The sequence below is a fragment of the Mus caroli genome, chromosome 15 (genome assembly GCF_900094665.2).
Source record: "Mus caroli chromosome 15, CAROLI_EIJ_v1.1, whole genome shotgun sequence".
NCBI classification, from domain to species: domain Eukaryota; kingdom Metazoa; phylum Chordata; class Mammalia; order Rodentia; family Muridae; genus Mus; species Mus caroli.
The window spans coordinates 74,398,189-74,420,772 of NC_034584.1; the positions used below are offsets into that span (position 1 = coordinate 74,398,189).

At 52.8% G+C, this 22,584-nt stretch overlaps 1 protein-coding gene across 3 annotated transcripts in view; it reads left to right on the forward strand.

Moving 5' to 3' along the window:
- Cacna1i (calcium voltage-gated channel subunit alpha1 I) overlaps positions 1-22,384 on the forward strand; it is a 111,031-nt gene extending 88,647 nt beyond the window's left edge. Inside the window, exons 24-37 of one of the 3 annotated variants that reach the window (XM_021182805.1) lie at positions 798-887; positions 2,162-2,354; positions 3,031-3,182; positions 4,380-4,489; positions 5,082-5,215; positions 5,995-6,065; positions 11,804-11,882; positions 12,441-12,562; positions 13,093-13,485; positions 13,748-13,894; positions 14,873-14,995; positions 15,656-15,821; positions 17,746-17,942; positions 19,125-22,384. In XM_021182805.1, the coding sequence (XP_021038464.1) occupies positions 798-887; positions 2,162-2,354; positions 3,031-3,182; positions 4,380-4,489; positions 5,082-5,215; positions 5,995-6,065; positions 11,804-11,882; positions 12,441-12,562; positions 13,093-13,485; positions 13,748-13,894; positions 14,873-14,995; positions 15,656-15,821; positions 17,746-17,942; positions 19,125-19,766 (2,619 nt within the window). In that variant the 3' untranslated portion in view covers positions 19,767-22,384. Of the gene's footprint in view, positions 1-797; positions 888-2,161; positions 2,355-3,030; positions 3,183-4,379; positions 4,490-5,081; positions 5,216-5,994; positions 6,066-11,803; positions 11,883-12,440; positions 12,563-13,092; positions 13,486-13,747; positions 13,895-14,791; positions 14,996-15,655; positions 15,822-17,745; positions 17,943-19,124 lie in introns of all 3 variants that reach the window. The other 2 variants (XM_029470056.1, XM_029470057.1) reach the window with 2 other exon arrangements.
- Positions 22,385-22,584: the final 200 nt, after the last annotated feature.

The window sequence follows — 22,584 nt, forward strand, 5'->3', positions numbered from 1 at the left end:
CTCCCTTCCTCCCTTCCTCCCTTCCTCCCTTCCTCCCTTCCTTCCTTCCTTCCTTCCTTCCTTCCTTCCTTCCTTCCTTCCTTCCTTTCTTTTTTAGTAGCAGTATTTCTTTAAGTCTCAGTTTCTTCCTCCATCAAATGGGAATATGACAGCCCAGTAGGCAAGATCTAGTCTGGGGAAGGGGCCTTGCCCTGGTGGCTTTTCTTTCCCAACACTTCAGTCAGCATGCAGGTTCCTGCTTGGTCTTTGATCCTGTCTGCTGGGCACCTGATGCATTTGCATAGCTTTCCAGGGAAAAGCTGCCTCCAAAGGGCTTCCTTTCCCTATCCCCACAAAAGCCTCCAGGCAGCTGTTTGCAGAGAGGGGACTTTCTTTTCCCCCAGGATATGATGCAAGAAGAGGCAGGGTCCAGGCTGGTGGCCCCTCACTGGTGGCCGGTGGTAGATTTCCTGGAGCTCACTCTCAGGTCCACACACACTCTCACACCTGAGTTAACAGCAGGGGCTGAGTGGAGACCCAGGGCTCCTGGGTCAGGGTGCAGGAGTTCATGGGCCTCCTGCTGGGCATCTTTCAGTTACTGCTAGAACTGAGATGGTAACTCAGGACTCTGGCTCCACTTCTTCTATCCCCACAACAGCAGCCCCAGGGCTCCCAACAGGCACACAGTAGGTCCTCAGAGAGGCCTCATCAGATCTACTACTCAGGAAGACCTCTTTGTCTTGGTCTCCTAAAGGCAGAACAGTGGAGGTCTGATGAGCCCACATCTCTTACGCCTACCCTCTTCCTTTGTCTTCCAGGCTTTGATGTCCCTCTTTGTCTTGGCCTCCAAGGATGGCTGGGTGAACATCATGTATAATGGATTGGATGCTGTTGCTGTGGACCAGCAGGTGGGCATGACTGGGGGCCACAGCAGATGCAGATGGTGGGGAGGGACCTGGAAGTCACCTCTGGTTCTTGGTCTCCCAGAATCAACCTGGTTCGACCTGGGGCTAAGGGTGATCTGAGGAGGTCAGGGGTGATGAGTATTCTTGTATGCATTTCTCTACTCCTTGTTTGCCTGTCCCCCATTCCTAGGGATGGACTCCACCCACTACTCAGAGCTTGGCTGCCTCCTTGTCACTTTGGTTTCTGCTTTGTTTCTGGATGGATGATTAAATGGGAATGTGGATAAGCGGCAGGTTGAGTGGATGGTAGATGGGTGGAAGGTTGTGTAGAGGGATGGAGAAATGAATTAAGTGGACAGGTGGGTGGGTGAATGGTTGGATAGATGGGTATAGGTGTGGGTGGGAAGATAGATAGATAGACAGACAGACAGACAGACAGACAGTCAGATAGATAGATAGATAGATGCATAGATGAGTACATAAGTGAGTGAATAGATATATTGATAGATTGATGAATAGATGATAGATAGATAGATAGATGAATAGATGATAGATAGATAGATGAATAGATAGATAGGTAGATAGATGGATAGACAGACAGGTGAATGTGTGGGTGAGTAGATAGATGATAGGGTTTATGGATGGAGAGATGTGTGGGTGGCTAGATAAATGGATAAGTGGGTGGGATGATGGGTAGATATAAATAGGTTGGATAGATAGTGGGTGAATGGATGGCGGATGGATAGGTGAGTGAGTAGATGGATTGGTAAGTGAGTGGGTAGATGGATGGATGGATAGATGGATGAGTAGATGGATGGGTGAGGAGTGGGTAGATGAATGGATGGATGGATGGATGGATGGATTGATGGATGGGTGAGTAGATGGATAGGTGAGTGAGTGGGTAGATGGATGGATGGATGGATGGGTGATAAGATGGGTTGGGTAGATAGTGAATAGATAAATGCTTCCATGGTTGAATGATGGGTTAAGTCACTGAGAAGACAGCAGACCAATGTGTCCAGGAGACGACCAGAGAAGCAGGAAAGGAGAGGGCAGGGAAGTAAGGCTGATCTCCTTACTCCAGTCAGGCCCAGGCTGAACAGTTCCCATATTGCCCAGGCTAGACAGTTCCCATTTGCTGTGTTGTTCCCACCGTAGGCTTCAGAGGCAGGTTGTTCTAACTCCCCCATTACTCCACCAAGGCATGGTGAGATCAAATGCCTGTGACCTTGCTGTGTAGACCAGCCTCCTCAGCCCTCACTCTGCCTCCCCCGCAGCCGGTGACAAACCACAACCCCTGGATGCTGCTGTACTTCATCTCCTTCCTGCTCATTGTCAGCTTCTTCGTGCTCAACATGTTTGTGGGCGTGGTCGTGGAGAACTTCCACAAGTGCCGGCAGCATCAGGAGGCTGAGGAGGCACGGCGGCGCGAGGAGAAACGGCTACGGCGCCTGGAAAAGAAGCGCCGTAGTGAGCAGATGGTGGATGCTGGGATGGGCAGGGTCTCTACCCACCAATGTGCCTCCTGGGCGGTGCCCTGGGGGTGGGTCTGATCCAGGCCCACTAGGTCTTTGGAACTGGAAGAGAGCAAAAAATTTAATCCATCCGTTGCCCATGGCTCAGCTCCTTTCCCCAGCATCTGCATGTCCAGGTGACCTGAGCCCATCAGTAATGATGCCACTGGCCAGCCTGGGTAAAGCCTAAGGGCTTTGGTGCAGGCAGAGACAAAGGTAGACTTTCCTGTGGGCACCAATGAGCGGGGACTTTTAGAACACACCCGCCCCTTATGTTCTTCCTTGTGAAAGTAGTTGTAGTTTTGGGGTCAATCATCTACCCCTGGATGGTCAGCCCTAGGACCCCCATCTCTGCCTATCAGACCTTGTCATGGGCCTCTTTAGGGGGTGTTTGAGAATAATGTGTGTCCTAACATCCACCCTACCTAGCTCCCTACTACCAATATTTCAGGGATTTCCTCACAGTGTCCTACCTAGCACTGGGAGAGGAACGCTCTCATCCAGGACCTGGTGCGGGCTAGCATGCTCCTCCCTTGTTTCCTCCCTACCCACAGCCTCTCTCCCCTTTGTGTTCTTCTCTTTGCTTGGTCCAATCCTGTATGGCATGTGCCACTCTCCCATGCTCCCTACAGAGGCTCAGAGGCTGCCCTACTATGCCACCTACTGTCCCACAAGGCTGCTCATCCACTCCATGTGCACTAGCCACTACCTGGACATCTTCATCACCTTCATCATCTGCCTCAACGTGGTCACCATGTCCCTGGAGCACTACAACCAGCCTACAGTGAGTCTTGGGGTCACGGTCTTGTCTAAGGCCACGCGGGGAGAACCAGCTTTAGCTGGATCCCACCTCAGGTTGAGATTGAGTAGAGGGTCAGCGTCCATGAAGTCCCTCTGTGATGGGCTTACACCAGGCCCTTGTGGGGAAGAGATGCAGGGCAGCTGGTAAGTGAGAAGCTGAAAAGAAAAGGGTCACTCTTCCCAGGAATGTGAGGGAGGTGGCATTTGTGAGCAGCCCAGCGCATGAGTAGCAGTGACTGTGGTGTGATAAGGTGGATGTTGCAGGGCATGATGTGTGCATTAATCTTCATTGTAAAGTCGATGTTAGGAGGACCCTGGTCGGGTTTTCCAGGTGAAGAGGTTGAGCCTCAGAGAACAGGCAGCAGAGACAGAACTGGAGCTTAGATTTGTGTTCAAAGTTTACAGAGCTCCCCCGACTGCCCACTGAATATCCTGAGTCTAAGGGATGACTTTCTTGGGGGCAGGCTCATGGCCAGCAAGCATCCTTGGGGTAGATGCTAGATAGCATGTAGCAGAAGAGTGTGAGGGGCAGGTGCTTTCTAAAAGACTCTGCTTGGCAGAGTTGACAGGAAGGGTGGCACCAAGCCTCCAGGTGAGGAATTAGCATCTTATTTCAGTGGACAGAGAGGACGATTAGGAAGTGAGAAGGAAGGGAACCATGGCAGAGTGAACAGTAATTACAGAATTTCCAAGTGAACGTGAAGACATGGGATTATTACAGTTTCCAAGCACCAATTATTTTTCTGGTGCCCAGCCCTGGATACCTCATTTAATTATCGCAGCAGCTTTTTGACAGGCAGGAGGGATTGTTTAAAAAAATTTTTTTTTAGTTGAAGAAACTAAGTGTCAGAAAGGTCAAGCACTTTCCTGGGTCATGGACTGGATAAGGAGCAAGAGTTAAGCAGTATTCAAATCTACGGAATATGGTTTAGGGATCCTTAACCACACCTCATTCTGTCTCCAAAGAGGAGCAGCTGGGTCAGGCTAGCACAAATGAGGGAATAGCGATGTGAAATGACTTAACACAAGTGAAGACATAGGAATGAAAAGGAATATAAATAAATAAATAATACTAAATGTAAATGGACTAATCTCTCCTCTTAAAAGACAGAGTCTCTGGTTGTAGGAAGGTCCTGGGGCAGATAATAGTACTGGACCATGCCTCTCTTTGCCCCCGTAGTCCCTAGAGACAGCCCTCAAGTACTGCAACTACATGTTCACCACTGTCTTTGTGCTGGAGGCTGTGCTGAAGCTGGTGGCGTTTGGCCTGAGGCGTTTCTTCAAGGACCGGTGAGTGGCTGGGTCATTTACTAGAGCGGCAAGGTTGGGAAGAAGTCTTGATCTTTAAAGAAGCCTGAAGGAGCCAGTAACATCTGGATATTGATAGTCAAGGTGTCCTAGTTGTTGACTAGATTCCCAGGCAAGAGGCGGTTAAGTCACAGTGAATGGATTCAAGCTGTCTTAGCTCATCTCCCGTGGGTCCACTGTAACCTGAAGACAGAGCATGGTCTGCCTCATGCTAACTTTTCAGAGGAAGCAACCAAGGCTTAGAGAGCTTGACAGACTGGCCAAATGCTACTCAAAGGGATCAGATAGTTTAGGATTTAGACTTAGAAGTCAGAATCCATGCCTTCTCTCTTACAGGAGGCCAGAGATGTTTCTTCAGCTTGAACACCTTACTGTAGAAGGGAAAAAGGGGGCCAGATTCACTGGTACCAGAGAGGGTGGGTAGAAGGAAGGGTATTTGCACATTCTAGTGGGCCCCACAGGAGTGTGAAGCGCTGGGAGTCTGCCTTCCGCCGCTCAGGTGTGTCTGAGCCACTATGCTTCCCCCCTACCCCTTCCCCCCCCCTATTCCTGCCTCAACTGCCCTGCTGTACAGATGGAACCAGCTGGACCTGGCCATTGTGCTGCTGTCTGTCATGGGCATCACACTGGAGGAGATTGAGATCAATGCGGCCCTGCCCATCAACCCCACCATCATCCGTATCATGCGTGTTCTGCGTATTGCCCGGGGTAAGTAGGAGACAGGACAGGGCCGAGACAAGCAGGGGTGGGAAGGGGGCTCCCCATTGGTTACCTATGGGAGAGCATGTAAGAGTGGGGTGGGTGGGAGATGCGGAACATGTGAGAAAGAGGGACCCTGCTGAGTAGGGCAGAGCAGGATTCAAAAGAAGAGCACATGTTACCCCTGTGTGTGCACAGCCTCCTGCACACCCAGCTGCCCACCCCCATGCTTGTGTAGACCTGCCTCTGCTTTCTCATGACAGCATAATCCATGTAGTCCAGTCTCAGGATGTGGCACAAAGAACCCAGTTCTGGCTCCACGTGCTGCCTGGCATTTCTTTAGCACTGGAGCAGGGATGCAGACCTAAGCACGTCTGACAATCTTCCTTTCCTCCCCAGAAGCCCTTCTCTCATCCCCAATTTTTTTCCCACTCTTTCAAAAATCTTACTGCCACAGCGATGGCAGGGTGCTTCTTGCTTCTCTGCCCACCTCCTGCCTCCTGCTTCCATGGTCTCACAGGACCACATTTATAGACAGTTGTAAACCACCATGTGGGTGCTGGGATTGAACTCAGGACCTCTGGAAGAACAGCTAGTGCTCTTAACTACTGGGCCATCCTTCCAGACCCTTCAGCCATATTCTTCTGTAGTACCCAAGAGGGGACTCTGATCATCACCCCCTGCTCTGTGTTCCCTCTCCTCTCTGAGTTCATACACATGTGTGCACACAATCCCATGTACATATCCATAGCCTGGACTGACAGTTGGGGTTGAATGTTCACCCACAGTGTTGAAGCTGTTGAAGATGGCCACAGGAATGCGGGCCCTGCTGGACACAGTGGTACAAGCTCTGCCCCAGGTAAGAGCTATACCCTTCCAGAACCCTGCCTTAAAATGTAGGGTTCATTGTGTGGGGGATGTGAGCTTCAATTTTCCTTATCCCAGACCTGCCAAAACCCAGGACAGTCTCTTCCCTGGGGAGTTGTTTGAACCTCTCCTGCTTGTCTTTGGGAACTCAAAACATTGTCACCAGTATTCACTCTATGTCTAGTTCTGTGAGTACTCTGGGGATATATACAGTTCTTTGGGGAGGCCCTAGGCTGGTGGGGGAGATAAACACTTCAGGGTCCTATAGGACGAGGCCTGTGTTATGCTCCAGGGAGGGAGGAGCTACAGGTTATTTATTCCCTTGGGAATTCGGGGAAGATGACTTTTGAGCTGGACCTGGAAAGGTGGCTTGACGGTCAGTTGTCACGTGATGGACGGTGAGGTTTCCATACAGCATTCCCGGAGGGGAAGTACAAACCCCAGTCTGAGTAGGAGGACACTAATCAGGTCGCCGGTAAGCTGGGGTCTGGCTCACAGAGGCAGGTATTTTTATCCTTGTAATACTTGGGCAGTGTTAGTGCCCTTGACCCCACCCATCCATGTCTGAGTGCTCTGCTGAGCTGACCCTTGCACACATCCACACTCATTGTGATTCATATGGGCAACTTTGTGCTTCATAAAAATCAAAGGCATATATACAGTACACAGGGAAGAAAGAGGTGGATTCTGTTGGGAATCTCCACTGAGGACACCAGTCAGTTCCATTCCTGAGTTTGGTGTGAGCTTTCCAGTGTTGCAATGTTAAGGCCACCAGAGACCAACACAGAGACACTCTTAACATCTTTATTGCTGACTGGAGATTGCGTGGGGAACATGCCCAAATCATGCAGCCCCGAGTCTTACAGCTCTTGGTTTTTTTGTGTGTGTTTGATTTTGTTTTTTATTTTTTTAATGCACAAAAGCACATCTGGTTGACACATGCCATAGTTAGCAAGAACAATTAGCAAGAAGTGGGACTCAGAAGCCAAAACAGAAATATTAGTACATCTAAGGACTCCCTTGGAACTCAGGATCAGGTCTTTGCTCCCATTTTGGCAAGTGCTGGGGTCCACATACTGGGTTTTCAGGTCAGAATAGTGCCTTTAATGTGATCTCATTGTGCTGAGGTCCGGGAGCCTGTGACATCCCTTACTGTTTCTATGGGTATGGGTCAAATTGTGGAGTCATCTTGGGGCAGGGAGTTACATTGTCCCCTCAGCACTTGAACAGAACCTATTCTGTCTTACATAGTTAAGTAGACAGCTGAACAAGCAGGATCTTATAGTCAGGCTTAGGAACAAAAGGATCAATGGCCCAGCAATGGCCATAAGCAGAGTAGTTAACCAGTGGGCCTAGGAGAGCAAAGATTGATACCACTGGTTAGATTCTTGGCATCTCCTTTCTCTTTTCTCAGTGTTATTTCTGACTATGGCTAAACACTCTCTAATTACCCCTAACTGGTTGGCATAGAAGCAACAGGTTTCTCTCAGTGCCACACAGAGACATCTTGTTTCATGAAGAAAAACCTCTGCTCAGGAGCCTACCTGGGCTTCCAGATGGGAAATAGAATGTTCCAGATGGCCTAGGTCTATGTTTACTTGAGTACTGAGTTCTTTAAATATTTTTTTTTATCCCCCGCAACTAGGGCTAAAGTTCTAACTGCAGCAGGGCCTGTGATGTCTGCCCCTCCCAATAGGGGAATGAGAATGGGATGGTGCGCCACGCACAGGGCAGCCCACCATCGAGATTTAGGTGGGGCTGGCTAATTCTTCATAATAGGCAATCATCTGTGGTGTGACACACACGAGGACTCCAAGGAGTGACATCTCCTCCGGTGCAAACAATTCGGAAGATGCACACGTGGTTAAGCTGTTACTTACTGCAAGCGAGCCAAGTAGTGCCCGGGGCCTGGAAGTGTGCTTGTCTGCCAGTCTCGGAGTTAACCTGCTGTGTATGGCTTCAGGAATCTGCATAGGGGGAACAACCTAGGGGGTTTCTTAGTGACGTTAAACAGGTGCTCTTTTCTTGGTCGATTCTGAGGGTGAACTTAGGATGGTCCCATTTACAGTTTTCAGGATTGGAAGTGGAGAGAATCGTTTGATAGTATGGGGGTTTGGGACCCAGGCATAGCCAGCAGTCTTTACCTATGTCTATAGGGAAACAGTTCAGGAAGTGATGCCGGTCTAGCATCCCAGACACTGAGGGTCTGGCTTCCTCTAATTCCTGGACCTTTACCATTCATGCTTACCAAAGGGGATATTGGAGATTTGGGGCTTCCCGCCTTAGGGAGCTCGTATCACCTAGATGGGCCAGTTTGGGCAGATGGGCCAGATGACCCTAGGTAGAGGTTTCCTTTGGATAGTACGTTTGCAGCCTGGGTCTCAACCACTCACATACAGCCTGGCTTTCTGGGTTCTGCTGGTTTCCCAATAAAGACCTTCAAGTTTCCTGCTAAGGTCTAACCTTTATAGCCATGGAACTGGGTTGACCACCGAGGCTGTCTCGGTGTCAAGTAGGATAGGCTTCCACCCCTCGAGAGAAGGCGACTATGAAAGCTAGCAAATACTTGTACCCATGAACCATGGGCTTTATGGAAATCTGCCTCCCGTTGTTCTCTGAGGATACTTCCTCGGGTATGGATTCCTTTGGGGGCTTTTCTTCCTTCTTTAGGGTTCACGTGGGCACAAGTAAGACTTCTAGATACAGTGTTTTTTTTAACAAGATTGTCTAGTTGAAGAATATAATATCTGGGCCTCAACAGTTTTGGATGCTCCCAAGAGGGTGGCCTGGTGGGGTTTAGTGAGCGTTTGTCTCCTGATCAGCAGGGAGAACAGAGTACAGGTCTCCTGTTCAGCAAGAACCACCACCCATCTGCAACTTGTTTGGCATTTTCTCTCTTTTCCTATTACGTTTCTTCCTGTGTGTAGTTTGGGTACGGGAGAAGTTTGGGTTCAGGCAGGGTAACCTGGAGAGCCCCCACTGGCTCTAGGCTCACCTTCTGGGGGCCAAGTCTGCTGCCCTACTCCCTTGGGCTTCTGAAGACTCTCCTTTTTGATGCCTTATACAGTGGACAATGGCTACATTTTTGGGCTGCTTAGTAGGGCCACAGTTCCTTTGTTTTTGATTTCCTTTCTGGCCAAGGTGAATAGTCCCCTTTCTTTTCTTGATGGAGGGTCCTGTGGACATGGGCTATGGCAAATGGCTTTGTCCTTCCCCTAGTGAAATGCCTGGGTCAACACCAGAAGCTTAGCCTTTGTGCTGAGGTTCCTCAGCTGAGGGACTGGGCTCACACCGCACTGTCCAGGGTGACGACTACACCCCGGCATACCTGATTCTGTCTTGAACAAAACTGTTTCCATAATATACAGTATCTCTCCTGCCTCTCACAGCAGAACATCTGTTAGGTCTGACAGATTGGACCTCATCAGTCATTTCCAGGCAACCACAGAGGGGCTCGGTTGGGTTATCTATCGCCTGGCAGCAGGCTGGCTGGTTAATGGCTGAGGTTCTAAAGAATTGGATACAGGGCTGGTCCAGAACTGCCTGATGATGTATTATTCAGGCACTGGACACCCACTTCTCTGAGGTTCCCCTCAGGAAGAGCTCTACAGAGTGTGGGGTGATTAGGAACACATTCCTGGCCCAAGTTCAGCTTGTAAGCTTCACTAGTGTGGCTGTAGAGACAGCTGCTCACAAACAAACTAGCCAAGAGGCAGAAACAGAATCAGATCTTTTGGATAGAGAGATTACTTCTTGGCTTCTAGATAGGCTTCTGCCAGGGTCCCAGTGCCAGGGCAATACCCTGGACCTCACTCACATACAAATAGAGATGTCTACTAGGGCCAGTGCAGAGATGAGGGCCATCTTCAAAGCCTCAAAGTTCCTTGTTGAATCATCAGTCCATTGCAGTGGCTGGGTGCTGCTGCCAGTTCTAAGGGCTCAGCTATCTCTACGATCCTGGGTAGCTTCTAGAGGCAACACCTGACCTTCCACCGAAGTTCCTGTGTTTGTTTCCTTGTATAGGGATTGGTAGAACTTTTGAAATTTGGCTCTGGAAAAGCATTCCTTTGCCCTATACAGATGGAAAAGGCATCAGGGGGGCAGGGGGCCTCTCTGGGGAGGTGACCTAAACTGGGCTTTGAGAGATGAGGAGGGACTAACCATACTAAGTCCAAGTGTCGTCCCTGTAGAGGGACAGGATATGCCCACCCAGCAGCCCATTTCCACACAGTTGGAGTCAAGGAGCTGAAAGATCAGACTGGGAGGGTGGGGGTGTCATGGCAGGCCTTTAGCTCGGGGACAAAACAACTATTCTTTGTGCTTTGTGCTGTAGACTCTGTACTCCATAGGAGTATTTGGGTAAGAGGGCTCCAAGCAGAGCTGCCTCTGTGAGGAGACTGGAGGGAAGGCTGGGGGCAAGGAGGCAGGTGAGGAGAAGGCTGCTGGGGCTCTCAGGCCCTAAGGGGCTGAGGGTGAAGGTAGGAGATGTAAGGGGAAGATGGGGGCAGTATCCATTTCACTAAACGCTTGCATCCTTGATGAGTAGGGTGCCATTAATTAGCCAGGCACCACAGTGCTGAGTGGCTGTCCTCCCTCTCACAGTCTGTGATCAACGGGGTTTATTTTACGGTAATTACCTCAAACGCCTCTCGACTCAATTCGCAGGAGCCTTTGGAGGGTCAGGAGGGATTTTCTTTGTAGGGCAGGAACGCCTTCTAGCCTCCTCCATAGCACTAGGCAAAGGCAGTCTCCCACTGGTGCATGGATTTGAACCAGGTTTGGAATCTGGGGCAATCTGTCCTACAGGAGCCGTGGGGACAGGGGTGGCTGCATTTGCAGGAGGCTCCTGGGATCACGGGCATGCGTGAGTCCTCCACTCCTTCCTTCCTGTGGCCAGCCTTGCACTGGTCTGTGGAGGCAAGTGGTATATCATCCAGTCGTGTCACGGGCCAGCAATGGACAGCTTGCTGGGCTTGAATCCCCGAGGCGTCCTCACTCATGAGAGTGGTGTAACTAAACAGGCACTTCCACTCTTGGTCTGTCTCATTTTCACTCAAGAAACTTTCACTCAAGAAACGGGGAGAGAGATGGCACATTTGTGTGTGTGTGTGTGTATTCGAGTGTACTCGAGTGTATACATGTGTAAGGGTGGGTGTGTGATTGAATGCTTTTTGTTTGTTTGTTTGTTTGAGGCGAGGTCTCTTCCTGAGCCTAGAGCTCATGAGTGAACGCCAGGGATCTGCCAGTCTCTGCCCACATAAGCAGGGCATATCCCTGTACCCTGCTTTTATGCGAGGCTGGAGATCTGAATCCAGGTCCTCATGCTTACACAATGAGCACTTGATCTACTGAGTCACCTCTCCAAACCCCTCATAGGTTTCCGGGACAAGTGATGTGCTCATGGCAAAGACATTAGGTATCTAGTTCTTACCCGGTGATCTATGCTGTAGGAGTCTTGCCCTTCAGGAGGTTACAGGGGGATAGGGACATGGATACTTAGTAACAATGTAGCTAACAATATAGCTGTAACAATATAGCTGCCCTGAGGCTGTCCCTGCCTCTGTTCCCTTGGCCTGAGGTCCTTCACCTCTATCCTTCTGCCCCAGGAATTCCTTTCCCTGCCCTCTTCCAGTTCTGGAACTCCTGTTCCTGACTCTGCCCAGGCCTTCCCCTTCTCCTCTTGCACACCTCAGGCCTCCAGCCCTCAGCCCAGTCCACCTCTCCCCACAGGTGGGCAACCTGGGCCTCCTCTTCATGCTGCTCTTCTTCATCTACGCCGCTCTGGGAGTGGAGCTCTTCGGAAAGCTGGGTGAGCGATGCTGCCACTGGAGGCTGTGGGATGGGGGAGATGCCTCAGTAGCAGGACTTTTCATTCAAACCCAATCTTAGCATGGGGTAGTTTCTGAAGCCAGGCTCATGAATGTACATCAGATGTGTATTGTGGAGTCCTGGACTTCAACTTTTGGTCTTCTGGGAAGCCTCCTTTCTCTGCTTCCAGCCACTGGCTGTTCTGAGCCAGGGTTACCTCAGTAATAGCAACCAGGGCAAGGGAGAGGGCAACACATTCCATGTTGATCCCAGCCCTGCATATAAGGTAGGTTTCAGAAACCAGGGGTTCTCCCAAGGGGCTGGGCCTTTCCCCACCCATCTCTCTCATGAGTTGATTATTGGATAGAAGAGCCAGATGCTCCTGAGACTGAGCCTCCAGCCAGTGCAGTACTTCCTTGAGCCTCAGTTGTCTCATCTATGGGCTGGCCACAGTCCACATGCACTATTGAGGGTTGTAGGAGTTACTCAGAGAGGATACTCAGGGGTGGCAGCTTGGGGTGCCGTGGGTGGACAGGCTGACCTCCTCTCCCCCTCTCAGTCTGCAATGATGAGAACCCGTGTGAGGGCATGAGCCGGCACGCCACCTTTGAGAACTTCGGCATGGCCTTCCTCACACTCTTCCAGGTCTCCACAGGCGATAACTGGAACGGGATTATGAAGGTATTCACGGGCCAGCTGAGGGGAGATCAGATAGTTTCAAGTCCTGGATGCATGGTGGCCCCACTGATCCAGACACAGTACCCTCTGCATGCCCAGTGTCCCATTGTAAACAGGAGGGGAGTCAGGGACCAAAGATGTCCACTGACCTCCTTGCAGAACTTTGGTGGGCTGGCCAGAAAAGCAGCTGTGAATGCTTGGGAAACGCCACACCTCTTCTCAGATTTGCCTGTGGCTCTGAGAGGTGGAGTTGGCCACCATAGGGAGTGAAGAGGACTAGAGCAAACCAGAACTTGGCTGAAGTTGAGGCAGGCTCTGGTTCAGTCATCATAAGTTAGGCAGGCAGGAAGGCAGTTAGGACTCTGGAGGGGCATTGATCTAGGGCCCATGGTGTGCCTGCACATGTGTGAGTGTGTGCTATGCATATGCCTGACCTCTGGTAGCCTTGTGCACCCTCTGTGCTAGGGAGGTGGGGTGTGTGGTTGGGCAGATATGTTGGGTGGCATCGACTTAACCTGCCTGTTCCTTGGTAGGACACTCTGCGAGACTGCACCCACGATGAGCGCAGCTGCCTGAGCAGCCTGCAGTTTGTGTCGCCTCTCTACTTTGTGAGCTTCGTACTCACAGCGCAGTTTGTGCTCATCAATGTGGTGGTGGCCGTGCTGATGAAACATCTGGATGACAGCAACAAGGAGGCCCAGGAGGATGCAGAGATGGATGCTGAGATCGAGCTGGAGATGGCCCATGGCCTAGGCCCTGGGCCCGGCCCCTGTCCCTGTCCCTGTCCCTGCCCCTGCCCCTGTCCCTGTCCTGGCCCGAGGATGCCCACCAGTTCACCGGGGGCTCCAGGCCGAGGATCAGGAGGGGCAGGCGTTGGAGGCGACACTGAGAGCCACCTGTGCCGGCACTGCTATTCTCCAGCCCAGGTGGGCAGGGGCCGAGAGGTGAATGGGACACAAAGGGCAGGAGCCATGGGGCCAGATGGGTAGCTGGGCTGGTGGGGGGTGGGTAACCTCCATCTTCTGGGCTCCCTCTGTGTTCAGCTTCAAGAGAGGGCGATCCTGGTGAGGAGCTCAGGCCCAGGCTGTGGGCACAGAGAATTGGGAAGGCAGCTCTGCCCCACCCACCCCAGAGTCCAGGGACCCAGCCGATAATCCCACCTGTCCCCACCCTGCCCCGTCCGCCTAGGAGACCCTGTGGCTGGACAGCGTCTCTTTAATCATCAAGGACTCCTTGGAGGGGGAGCTGACCATCATTGACAACCTGTCTGGCTCCATCTTCCACCACTACTCCTCACCTGCCGGCTGTGGCAAGTGTCACCATGACAAGCAAGAGGTACTGACAGCCTGGGAGGAGGAGCTGTGGGCTCTCCGGGAGTCACCCGGGAGCGAAGTGCTGGGGGAAGCCGTGGCTTTAGGCTCCTAGAAACAGGCCGATCCCACTGCGCAAAGTGGTATTGTCTAGGAAGGGCAGCCCTGTGGTGGGGCCTAGAGAGCCCCAGAGAGAGTCCTAAGCACCCTTGGTTATAAAAGATGCCTAGATGCAGTAGTCATTCCACCGTATGCTGCTGGGACAGGTTTTGTCCCTTCTATGGCTGCCATTTTGCCCTTTCTGAAGGAGGAAGGGGGTGGGTCTCTGGTGTTTGCTTGTTGTGTTCTCTGATGGTCATGGCCACCCCACCCCCACCCCTACCCCGAGTATCTCGGTGCATCCTTCGAGAGCCTCCTTCAGGCTTCATCTCCGTGGCAGCTCAGACCCACTCTGCTCAGGACCCATCTCTCAAGGCTGTTTGCAAGAGTTCTTCCAAGGCCCCTGCGCATCTAGTTCCTGGGCTCATCCCAGGGAGGTCTAGGATCAGTGTCTGTGAGGTTATCTCCAGGAGCTGTGGGCAGGAGCTGATCACGTGGGCTGCTCACTGCTCCTACCCCTAAGGCAGAGACAGATTTCTCAGGGTAGTAGGTCATGCAGATCCCCTTGCAGGGACATCTGCAGAGGACACAAGTGGTCCTCAGAGAAGTCACACCCAGCCCAGTTCTGTACCGTCGCTCACTGTACCATGGCTACTTTTGTGCTCAGACACTAAGGTGGGCCACTCAGACCTGGTTTCCATTTGGAGTGGCCCCTGTGCCATCCTCATGTGTCACCCAGGCTGGGATCCTACACAGAGTGGGCCCACCACCCATGCCCAGCAGGCCCGTGAACCACTCTGACCACTGCCCCATGTCCTTTCAGGGACCTGTTGCTCAGCGCTCCAGGCCCAGGCTGCCCCATCCCAGCCCCAGGGTGACCCGAGGCCACCACCTCCCCCCGCAGGTGCAGCTGGCTGAGACAGAGGCCTTCTCCCTGAACTCAGACAGGTCCTCGTCCGTCCTGCTGGGGGATGACCTGAGTCTTGAGGACCCCACGGCCTGCCCGCAGGGCCCCAAGGAGAGTAAGGTAAGCAGCTAAGTGTCTACTTACATTGTATTTCATGTGTGATGCCAGGGTACACAATTTCCCTGGCCCAGGTTGGGCTCAGGCTCAGGTTAATGGAGGCCGTATCTTTATGCCAGACACAGATAGCAAGTCACAGGTTGAGGTGGCATGAGCCCATCAACATCAGCGTGGACTCAGGCAGCTCTCAAGGAACTTGTGGGGCTGGGAAAACTCTAGAAAGAGATGCTCCAGCCCTTCGCTCCTCATGCAAGACCCCAGGCAGTGGCCAGAGAGGAAGAACTCTTCTCCCCGAGTATGAATGTGGAAACTGAGTCCTAACAAAAGGAAGGGCCCACCTAATGTTCTAGTACGATGCTTTCATCCTGAGTGACCACCACACTGAGTTAGCCTTTGATTATAGACATTAGGAGGACCCGGTCCTGTCTCATGAGAGGCCATTAGATTCAGGAAGGCAAGGGTTGGGGAACCACAGCTGCCTGGGGCATCCGACAGGGCTTCCTAGAGGTGAGGACCTTCCATTTGAGGACTGGAAGGTGCCGACTGCTGGCCAGGTGGAGGAGGTAAGAGAAAGGACTTCCTAGATAGGAATAGGGATAGTTACGCAGGAGCCATGCCTCCGAGTCCCCCAACTTACTGATCTTTTATCTCCTTTGCCTGCAGGGTGAGCTAGAGCCTCCGGAGCCCATGCAGGCTGGAGACCTGGATGAATGCTTTTTCCCCTTTGCCAGTGATCCAGTGTCTGCAGGCCCAGAGAGCCTGCTGTGCGAGATGGGGGCCATTCCATTCAACCCCGTCCAGTCCTGGCTCAAACATGAGAGCAACCAAGGTGAGGGTCGATGATGCCCTGCCGGCTCCCGCACCCTGATCCCAAGAGTCTGCTTTATGGGGGAGGTGAAGCCAGGGCTTCTCCCATGAAGAACCAAATAGGTGTCTGACGATTCGAGGAAAGACTCAAGCCTGATACAGTAGTGACAAAAGACATAGAGTCAATGAGCTAGTGATAGCCACAGCAGCCCGGTCTAAAGGAAGCGCCACACCTAGCTTCTCATGTTCTGGGAGGGAAAGGGAACTGGGCTGTGGGACACAGCTCTTAGTGTCAAGCAGAAGGAAGCCTTACAGATGGAAGGCCTTTGGGTGGAGTCTAATTGGAGAGGCAATCCCTCCCCACCACCACCCCCCAGATATTCACACAAGGTGACACATATGACAGAAAGATGTCTCTCAGCAGCCCTTTGATGGAGAGATCTCTATCCCCAAACCTTCCTGAACAGTGGGTTTGTGTTTTGGGACATGGCCAGACTGTGGGATCAGGGCTAGGGACTGAGCTAGCTTGCTTGCCACTTGGGCTCCCTCTTAGAAGATGACAGGAATCTGGTTGGCAATACTGGCTGGGTGGGGGCAAAAGGAGACAGCTCAACAGAATGACACCCCTCCCCCAGACCCTGAGCTCATTCCAAGATGTCTTCTGTGCTGTCTAGGTGACTGGCTTCTCCACAGACCCTCCGTAAAGCCTCTCGTGGACATGATGGCTGGGATGTCAGGGGTTTCTTGATCTTAAAAACCAGAGCTCAGGGTCTAATTGCAAGCACATTCTGATGAAGTGTTAAATTAACCATTATTCTATATATTCCTTCAGTATACTAGGCAGCACAGATCAGGAACCTTTCCAGAACTCAGCCAGCACAGCTGCCTGGTGTCTACTCCAATATCTGAACCCTATATTCCTTCCCCATTCTATGAAGGCAGAAGCAGCTGCTGCTGGTCCTGGCATACAAAAGTCTGTCTTGTCTCAGGTTCCTCATCCTGGCCTTGTTCCTTTCTATCTGCATCAGAGCAGACCAAGCCCATCTGGAAGTTTCTGTACTATCAGTGCAGGGCCTGGTCCTTGCCTACCTACCCCACATTGTCCAAGAGGGGCCCTCAGGCCTGGCCAGGCCAAGTTAGATAGTCAGAGCCTAAGGGATGAGTCTAAGTCAGAGTTTTAGTGATTGAATACCTACTGTGTGCATGGTGCTGGGCTAGGTGCTCCATACCTGCTGTTGTCTCCAGAGCACTCCTCTTGTGTTGTTTACATTGTCACTACTGTGACCAAATACCTGGTAAAAGCAACTTAAGGAAGAGTCTGTTTTGGCTCACAGTTCTAAGGTATAGTCCATCATGGCAGAGAAGGCATGGCGGTGGCAGCTCAAGGCAGCTGGTCACATTTGCATCCCCAGTCAGGAAGCAGGGACTGATAAACACTGGTGCTCAGCGTTTTTCTCCTTTGTGTTCAGTCCAGGACCTCAGCCTGTGGGATGGTGCTGCCCACAGTTAGGGTGGCTCCTTTTACTCTCAACCCAATCTAGAAATTACACACACACACACACACACACACACACACACACACACACACACACACACACAGTACCTCTCCTTGGTGACTCTAAAACCTGTTGAGTTGATTGTGTCAATAATCCCATCCCCCACTGGGTGGATGTCTGTCCCCATTCCCTGAGGAAGAAGGCCCAGGAGTCAGGCCTGGAGTCTGGTCTGGTCTGCTCTGAAAGCAGCACTTTCCTCAGACTCAGTCCTTCCTGGAATCACACCAAAAATGTTCCTTGCTCTCATAGCAAGGAAACCAATGCTTCAATCTGAAGACTTGCCCACAGTCTCACAGCCAGTGTTAAGTAGCCCAGGTGAGGGCTGGCGCTCTGTGCCCACCCCCTGGGCTGTCCCGAGCATCTCATCTTCTTCTTCTGTCCCTCCTGCAGCACCCCCAAGCCCTTTCTCCCCGGATGGTTCCAGCCCTCTGCTGCAGATGCCTGCTGAGTTCTTCCACCCTGCTGTGTCTGCCAGCCAGAAGGGGCAGGAACCGGGCATGAGTTCAGGGACCCTGCCCAAGATTGCACTTCAGGGGTCCTGGGCATCCCTGAGGTCACCGAGCGTCAACTGCACCCTCTTGCGCCAGGTACAGGCACCTCCTGGATTCTGCAGAGTGTCCTGGAGCCATGGGGAAGTGGGGGCAGGGGAGGGATAGAACATGACACAGCCATGGCATCTGAGTCTGGGAAAGTTGGGGAGCTTCTGAGACTTGAGAGGAGAGGTGACCCCAAAGATGAATATGAGCAAGCCTACCTCCTGAGGAAGATCTAGGTTGCCAAGGCAGCTGAAATGGGGGACCAAGCTTGAAAGAAGGAAATAAAGAGAGGCACTGGGGAGGCTTTCTCGGGTGACAGGATGCTAGGGTCAGGGACTGTGCCTTGAATGATATGCATGGGTGGTAGGGGCACCATTGTTGGGCTGCTTGCATACAGATTATAGATTGCTTGATTGCAGAAGGGCAAGTTGGGAAATAGGAAGACTTGGTTATAGTGTCTCCTGTATCAGGATGGCTGGAGCCACAAACAGCCCCCCCCCCATGCCATGCCAGCTGTGCACAGAGGGCCTCTGGAGCACAGGACAGAAATCCAGCAGTACCTTCAGTGGGCCATGTGTAATCCTAATACAACAGTGGAGACTGGCTTGCAGTCTCCTAGCAATCATTATCCAGGCATGGCTAACCTTGGGTTTCATCAGGTTGTTCATTGCAACAGTCAGTAGACCCAGTCTCACTGCCTCCCATGAAGGGCAGTGTAGGGTTTAAAGTGTGGTGGTGTGTGTGTGCGCGCGCGCGCGCGCTCTCGAGTGGGCACACAAACACACACACGTAGTATAGAAGGAAAGATGGCAGAGCACATGAGTGCCGGGAATATAATCTGTGTGTGAGGGGCATGGCTGGGAGAGCAAGTGGAGCTGGAGGCTTACCTAGGAGAGAGGGTGGGAGCCACTAGGATGAGGCAGAGCTATGGGGGACAGGCAGAAGAGCTTGGGAACAAGGGGCAGTGTTGGAGATGTGGTGGATGAGAGGTGGGGGCTCTGTGAAGACCAGGCTTGATGCGGACACTAAGAAGGATGACCCATGCTGTCCAGAGGGGACAGGGAGCTTGTGTGAGGCATCTGTGGTCACTGCCCCGAGAGACCCCAGGAATGCTGGTGTGGCAGAGGGGATGCTGTGGGATCCTGGGTCCCGTCATCAGACAGTCCACTAAGGATGAGTGAGGGGGGAAAGGAGATGGTACAAGCGGACTCATCCCTTCTTACCTCCCCGCAGGCTACTGTGAGTGACACGTCTTTGGATGCCAGCCCTAGCAGCTCAGCGGGCAGCCTGCAGACCACACTGGAGGACAGTTTGACCCTGAGTGACAGTCCTCGGCGTGCCCTGGGACCACCAGTCCAGGTGCCAGGGCCACGGGCTAGCCTGTCACCTGCCACCCGGCGCCGCCTCAGCCTGCGGGGGCGTGGCCTATTTAGTCTGCGTGGGTTGCGGGCCCATCAGCGTAGCCACAGCAGCGGTGGCTCCACCAGCCCTGGCTGCACTTACCACGACTCCATGGACCCCTCCGATGAGGAGGGCCGCGGGGGCGCAGGTGGTGGGGGCGCAGGCAGTGAGCACTCCGAGACCCTCAGCAGCCTGTCACTTACATCTCTCTTCTGCCTACCACCCACGCTGCCACCACCCGGCCTCACCCCAGCCAGGAAGTTCAGCAGTACCAGCAGCCTGGCTGCTGGACCTGGCCGTCCTGGCGCCACTGTCTCCGTCCGTGGCCTGGCCAGGAGTCCCTCATGGGCTGCAGACCGCAGCAAGGACCCACCAGGCCAGGCACAGCTGGCCTCCGGCTTGGGCTCCTCAGCACCCGAGCCACAGCCACCTCCCGGGGAGTCAACGGATGCAGCGAGCAAAAGGAAGAGATGAGGGGCCGCAGGGGCTGTGGGGGGAACCTGCTACCCGCTGTCCTCCCGCCTGCCCCATCTTGCCTTCTTTTAACCTCAGGAGCCAGGGAGCAGACAGCAATACTTTGCCCACACCTGGGAGTGGCATAGGGGCCAGTCAGCGCCAGGCCACTGGGCAGGCGACTGAGAGGGTCTGGGTTAGCCAAGGCTCAGATGCGCCCCGTCCGAGGCCCTTCCAGTGCATATGCAGATATATACATATATATATAGAGACAGACATATATTTATTTATTTTTTTTACTGAGAGCTTATGAATTCCAGAACGTGCTAAAGTTGAGGGTGCAGGCCAGGGCCCAGACAGGGGTCTCGATTGTTGGTTAGCACACAGGCCTTCACAGCAGAGATGCTCCTGCTGGGACATCAGTGGCTGTAGTTTTAGGGGTCTCCCCGAGTTGAGAGCAGCTTGGGAGAGTGTTCGGGGCCCAGGAGACAGAAGAGAAGCAATTCAGGGTGCACTTTTTTTTCCCTTTTCAAGAAGAGACCCTACTAAGTTCCCCAACCCCTACCCCACACGTCAGGGTATATCAGTCTTGTCCCTCTGACTATTGTGGTGTTGTGAAGTCTTTTGTAGACACTCTTGACACAAACTTTCTTAGCCGGCTAGATGTTCTCTTTAGAAAAACCTGGGGGTGGGGGGGGTTAGTCATATTTCTTAGAGCAGGGTTGGGGGACAGGGCAGGAGGCTCAGAGTGCAGTTTTGACTTCGGTGAACACTTTGGGGGACAGTTCACACCCCCTGAAGGCATCAAACAGGGATAATTCATGAAGGGGGGGGCAGGTGAAGGGAGTCAGTGGTACTTACTTGGTTCGAGCAGATGCCCCGTTACTGGGACTGTCAGGTACACAGGAACTTTCTGTCCTGATCCACTATGAAGGCCTCATATTTCAGCTTTCCTGGGGATTATGGTCACTCACCCTGAGCAACCCTACCCTCGCCCCAGGGGTGTTTGGGGTAACAAATCTGAAGTGGGCTCTGAACACCCGCCCAAACCCTGGCTCCAGCCTTTCCCCACCCCCGACACTCTTAGCCTCCTTGGACTCATGCTTACCCCTGAGTACGTCTCGCTGTCTCAAGCTGTGGGCTGGGTCTCACTATGGTCCTGCTTCCTGAATTAGTTCAGGACAGGTAGCTTTATTTGAGCTCTAAAGTGGATGGGTTTAAACTCAGCTGAAAGAGTGTGGCCACCTGCTACTGCTGCTGCTGGCCTGCTGTTGTTCAGGGGGCAGTATCATGGGGTGCTTGCCCGCATTACCAAGGGTCACCTTGGACCCTGCGAAGAACATGGGTGTCTCATCTCTGCTCCTGAGTCCCGAGTTCTCAGAAGTGGCCTTCTAGCCAGGCTAGTGGGCAGTAGCTGCATTTGTGTTTGTAGACTCTGGGGTGTTCCTGTCCATCGCTGGGATCCTGGGGTCAGGGCTTTGTGAGGAAGTGGGGTGCTGCCTCTAAAGCCCTTCTTAGAGGTGAGGAGTGGGACAGTCGTTGTTAGACCCACTTTACACATGGGTAAACTGAGGTTCTCGGTAACAGAAGCAGCCATTTGCCCCTGGCAGTAAAGAGCCCGGGTCACCTGGCCTGAGCATCTGGCCTGTGCTTTTCAGAGGTGGTGGTTGATAGCATCCAGCACCCTCTGCTTTCTGGGTCCAGTCAGGCAGTTATCTCAGCCTTCAGGGGGCCCCTGTATGATCATGCTGCTCTCCACAGCCAGCGTTCTCCCTATCAGGGCTCTGAGGCTGGGGAGGGATGTTCAGGCATCCATAATTCTACACTGTGTCCTCAGAGCAAGCAGACATGATGAAGGGTGTTCTAGGGGTTCGGGGATGAGGGAAGCGCTGAGCTCCTGGTAAGATGAGCTATAAAGGGCCAGGGTTGGGCAAGTGTTCTGTTCCTTCTTTGACACTGTAGCTTGGGGCTGTGGCCTGTCCATCATCAAAGCACAAATGTCTCCAATCCACATGGGCCTGTCTATGAGGAGAATGGGGACCTCCGTACCAATGCCCTAACCAATGCCCATGTGCCTGACTGTGTGGCTTGGAGGCTGGAGGGCACCATGACATCTGTAGAGAAGGGTCTGGAGCTAGTTGGGCCTGCCCTGGCTTCTTCCCGTCTTCGGCTCTGGTCCTGGCTTTCCCTCAGAGGAGGACGAATGAATTGTGAGCAGTACTTACCTGTCTGCTTGTCCCTAATATTTCTTTGGGAGCTTCTAGCTCCCAGGGTCACCTCCAGGCCCTTTTGCTGCTCTGCGTAAGGGCTTGGGGTCTTAGAAGCCGCTGTTTAGCCCAGACACATTTTTTTCCCTTTTGGTCTTTGTGCAATAATCAACGTCCCTGGCAGAGCCAGGGCTGAACTGGGGCCTGGGAGGAGGCAGAGGCCGCCTTGTCCAGCAAGCCCCCAGCCCGGCTCTGCTGCTGTGACTCTAACTTCCGGTCACTGTACAGTTTCTACAGTGTGAACGAACTTCCCTCCTAGTTGCTGAAGGCGCTGGTCCCTGCTGGCCCAGATGGCCCGGGCATAGAGAAACCAAGCCGCACCGCCAGCCAGCGTTGTTTTGAATAAAACCCCAGAACCGTGCTTAGGCCTTTCGCCATGTCTGCTCTTCCTTCCCTGCAGGATTGGGGTGTGCTGTTTATTCTCACCCCCAATGGAAATGTGATGATGTCATCATATTTTGCAGTTGTGGGGTCTGAGGTTTTGGGGGATCCAGAGACCCTATGGTAGGATCCTTTTGTGGTCAGGGTCTGGGTGGGGCTTCAGAGCTAGGGATGAGGCAAGGGAAGGTTAA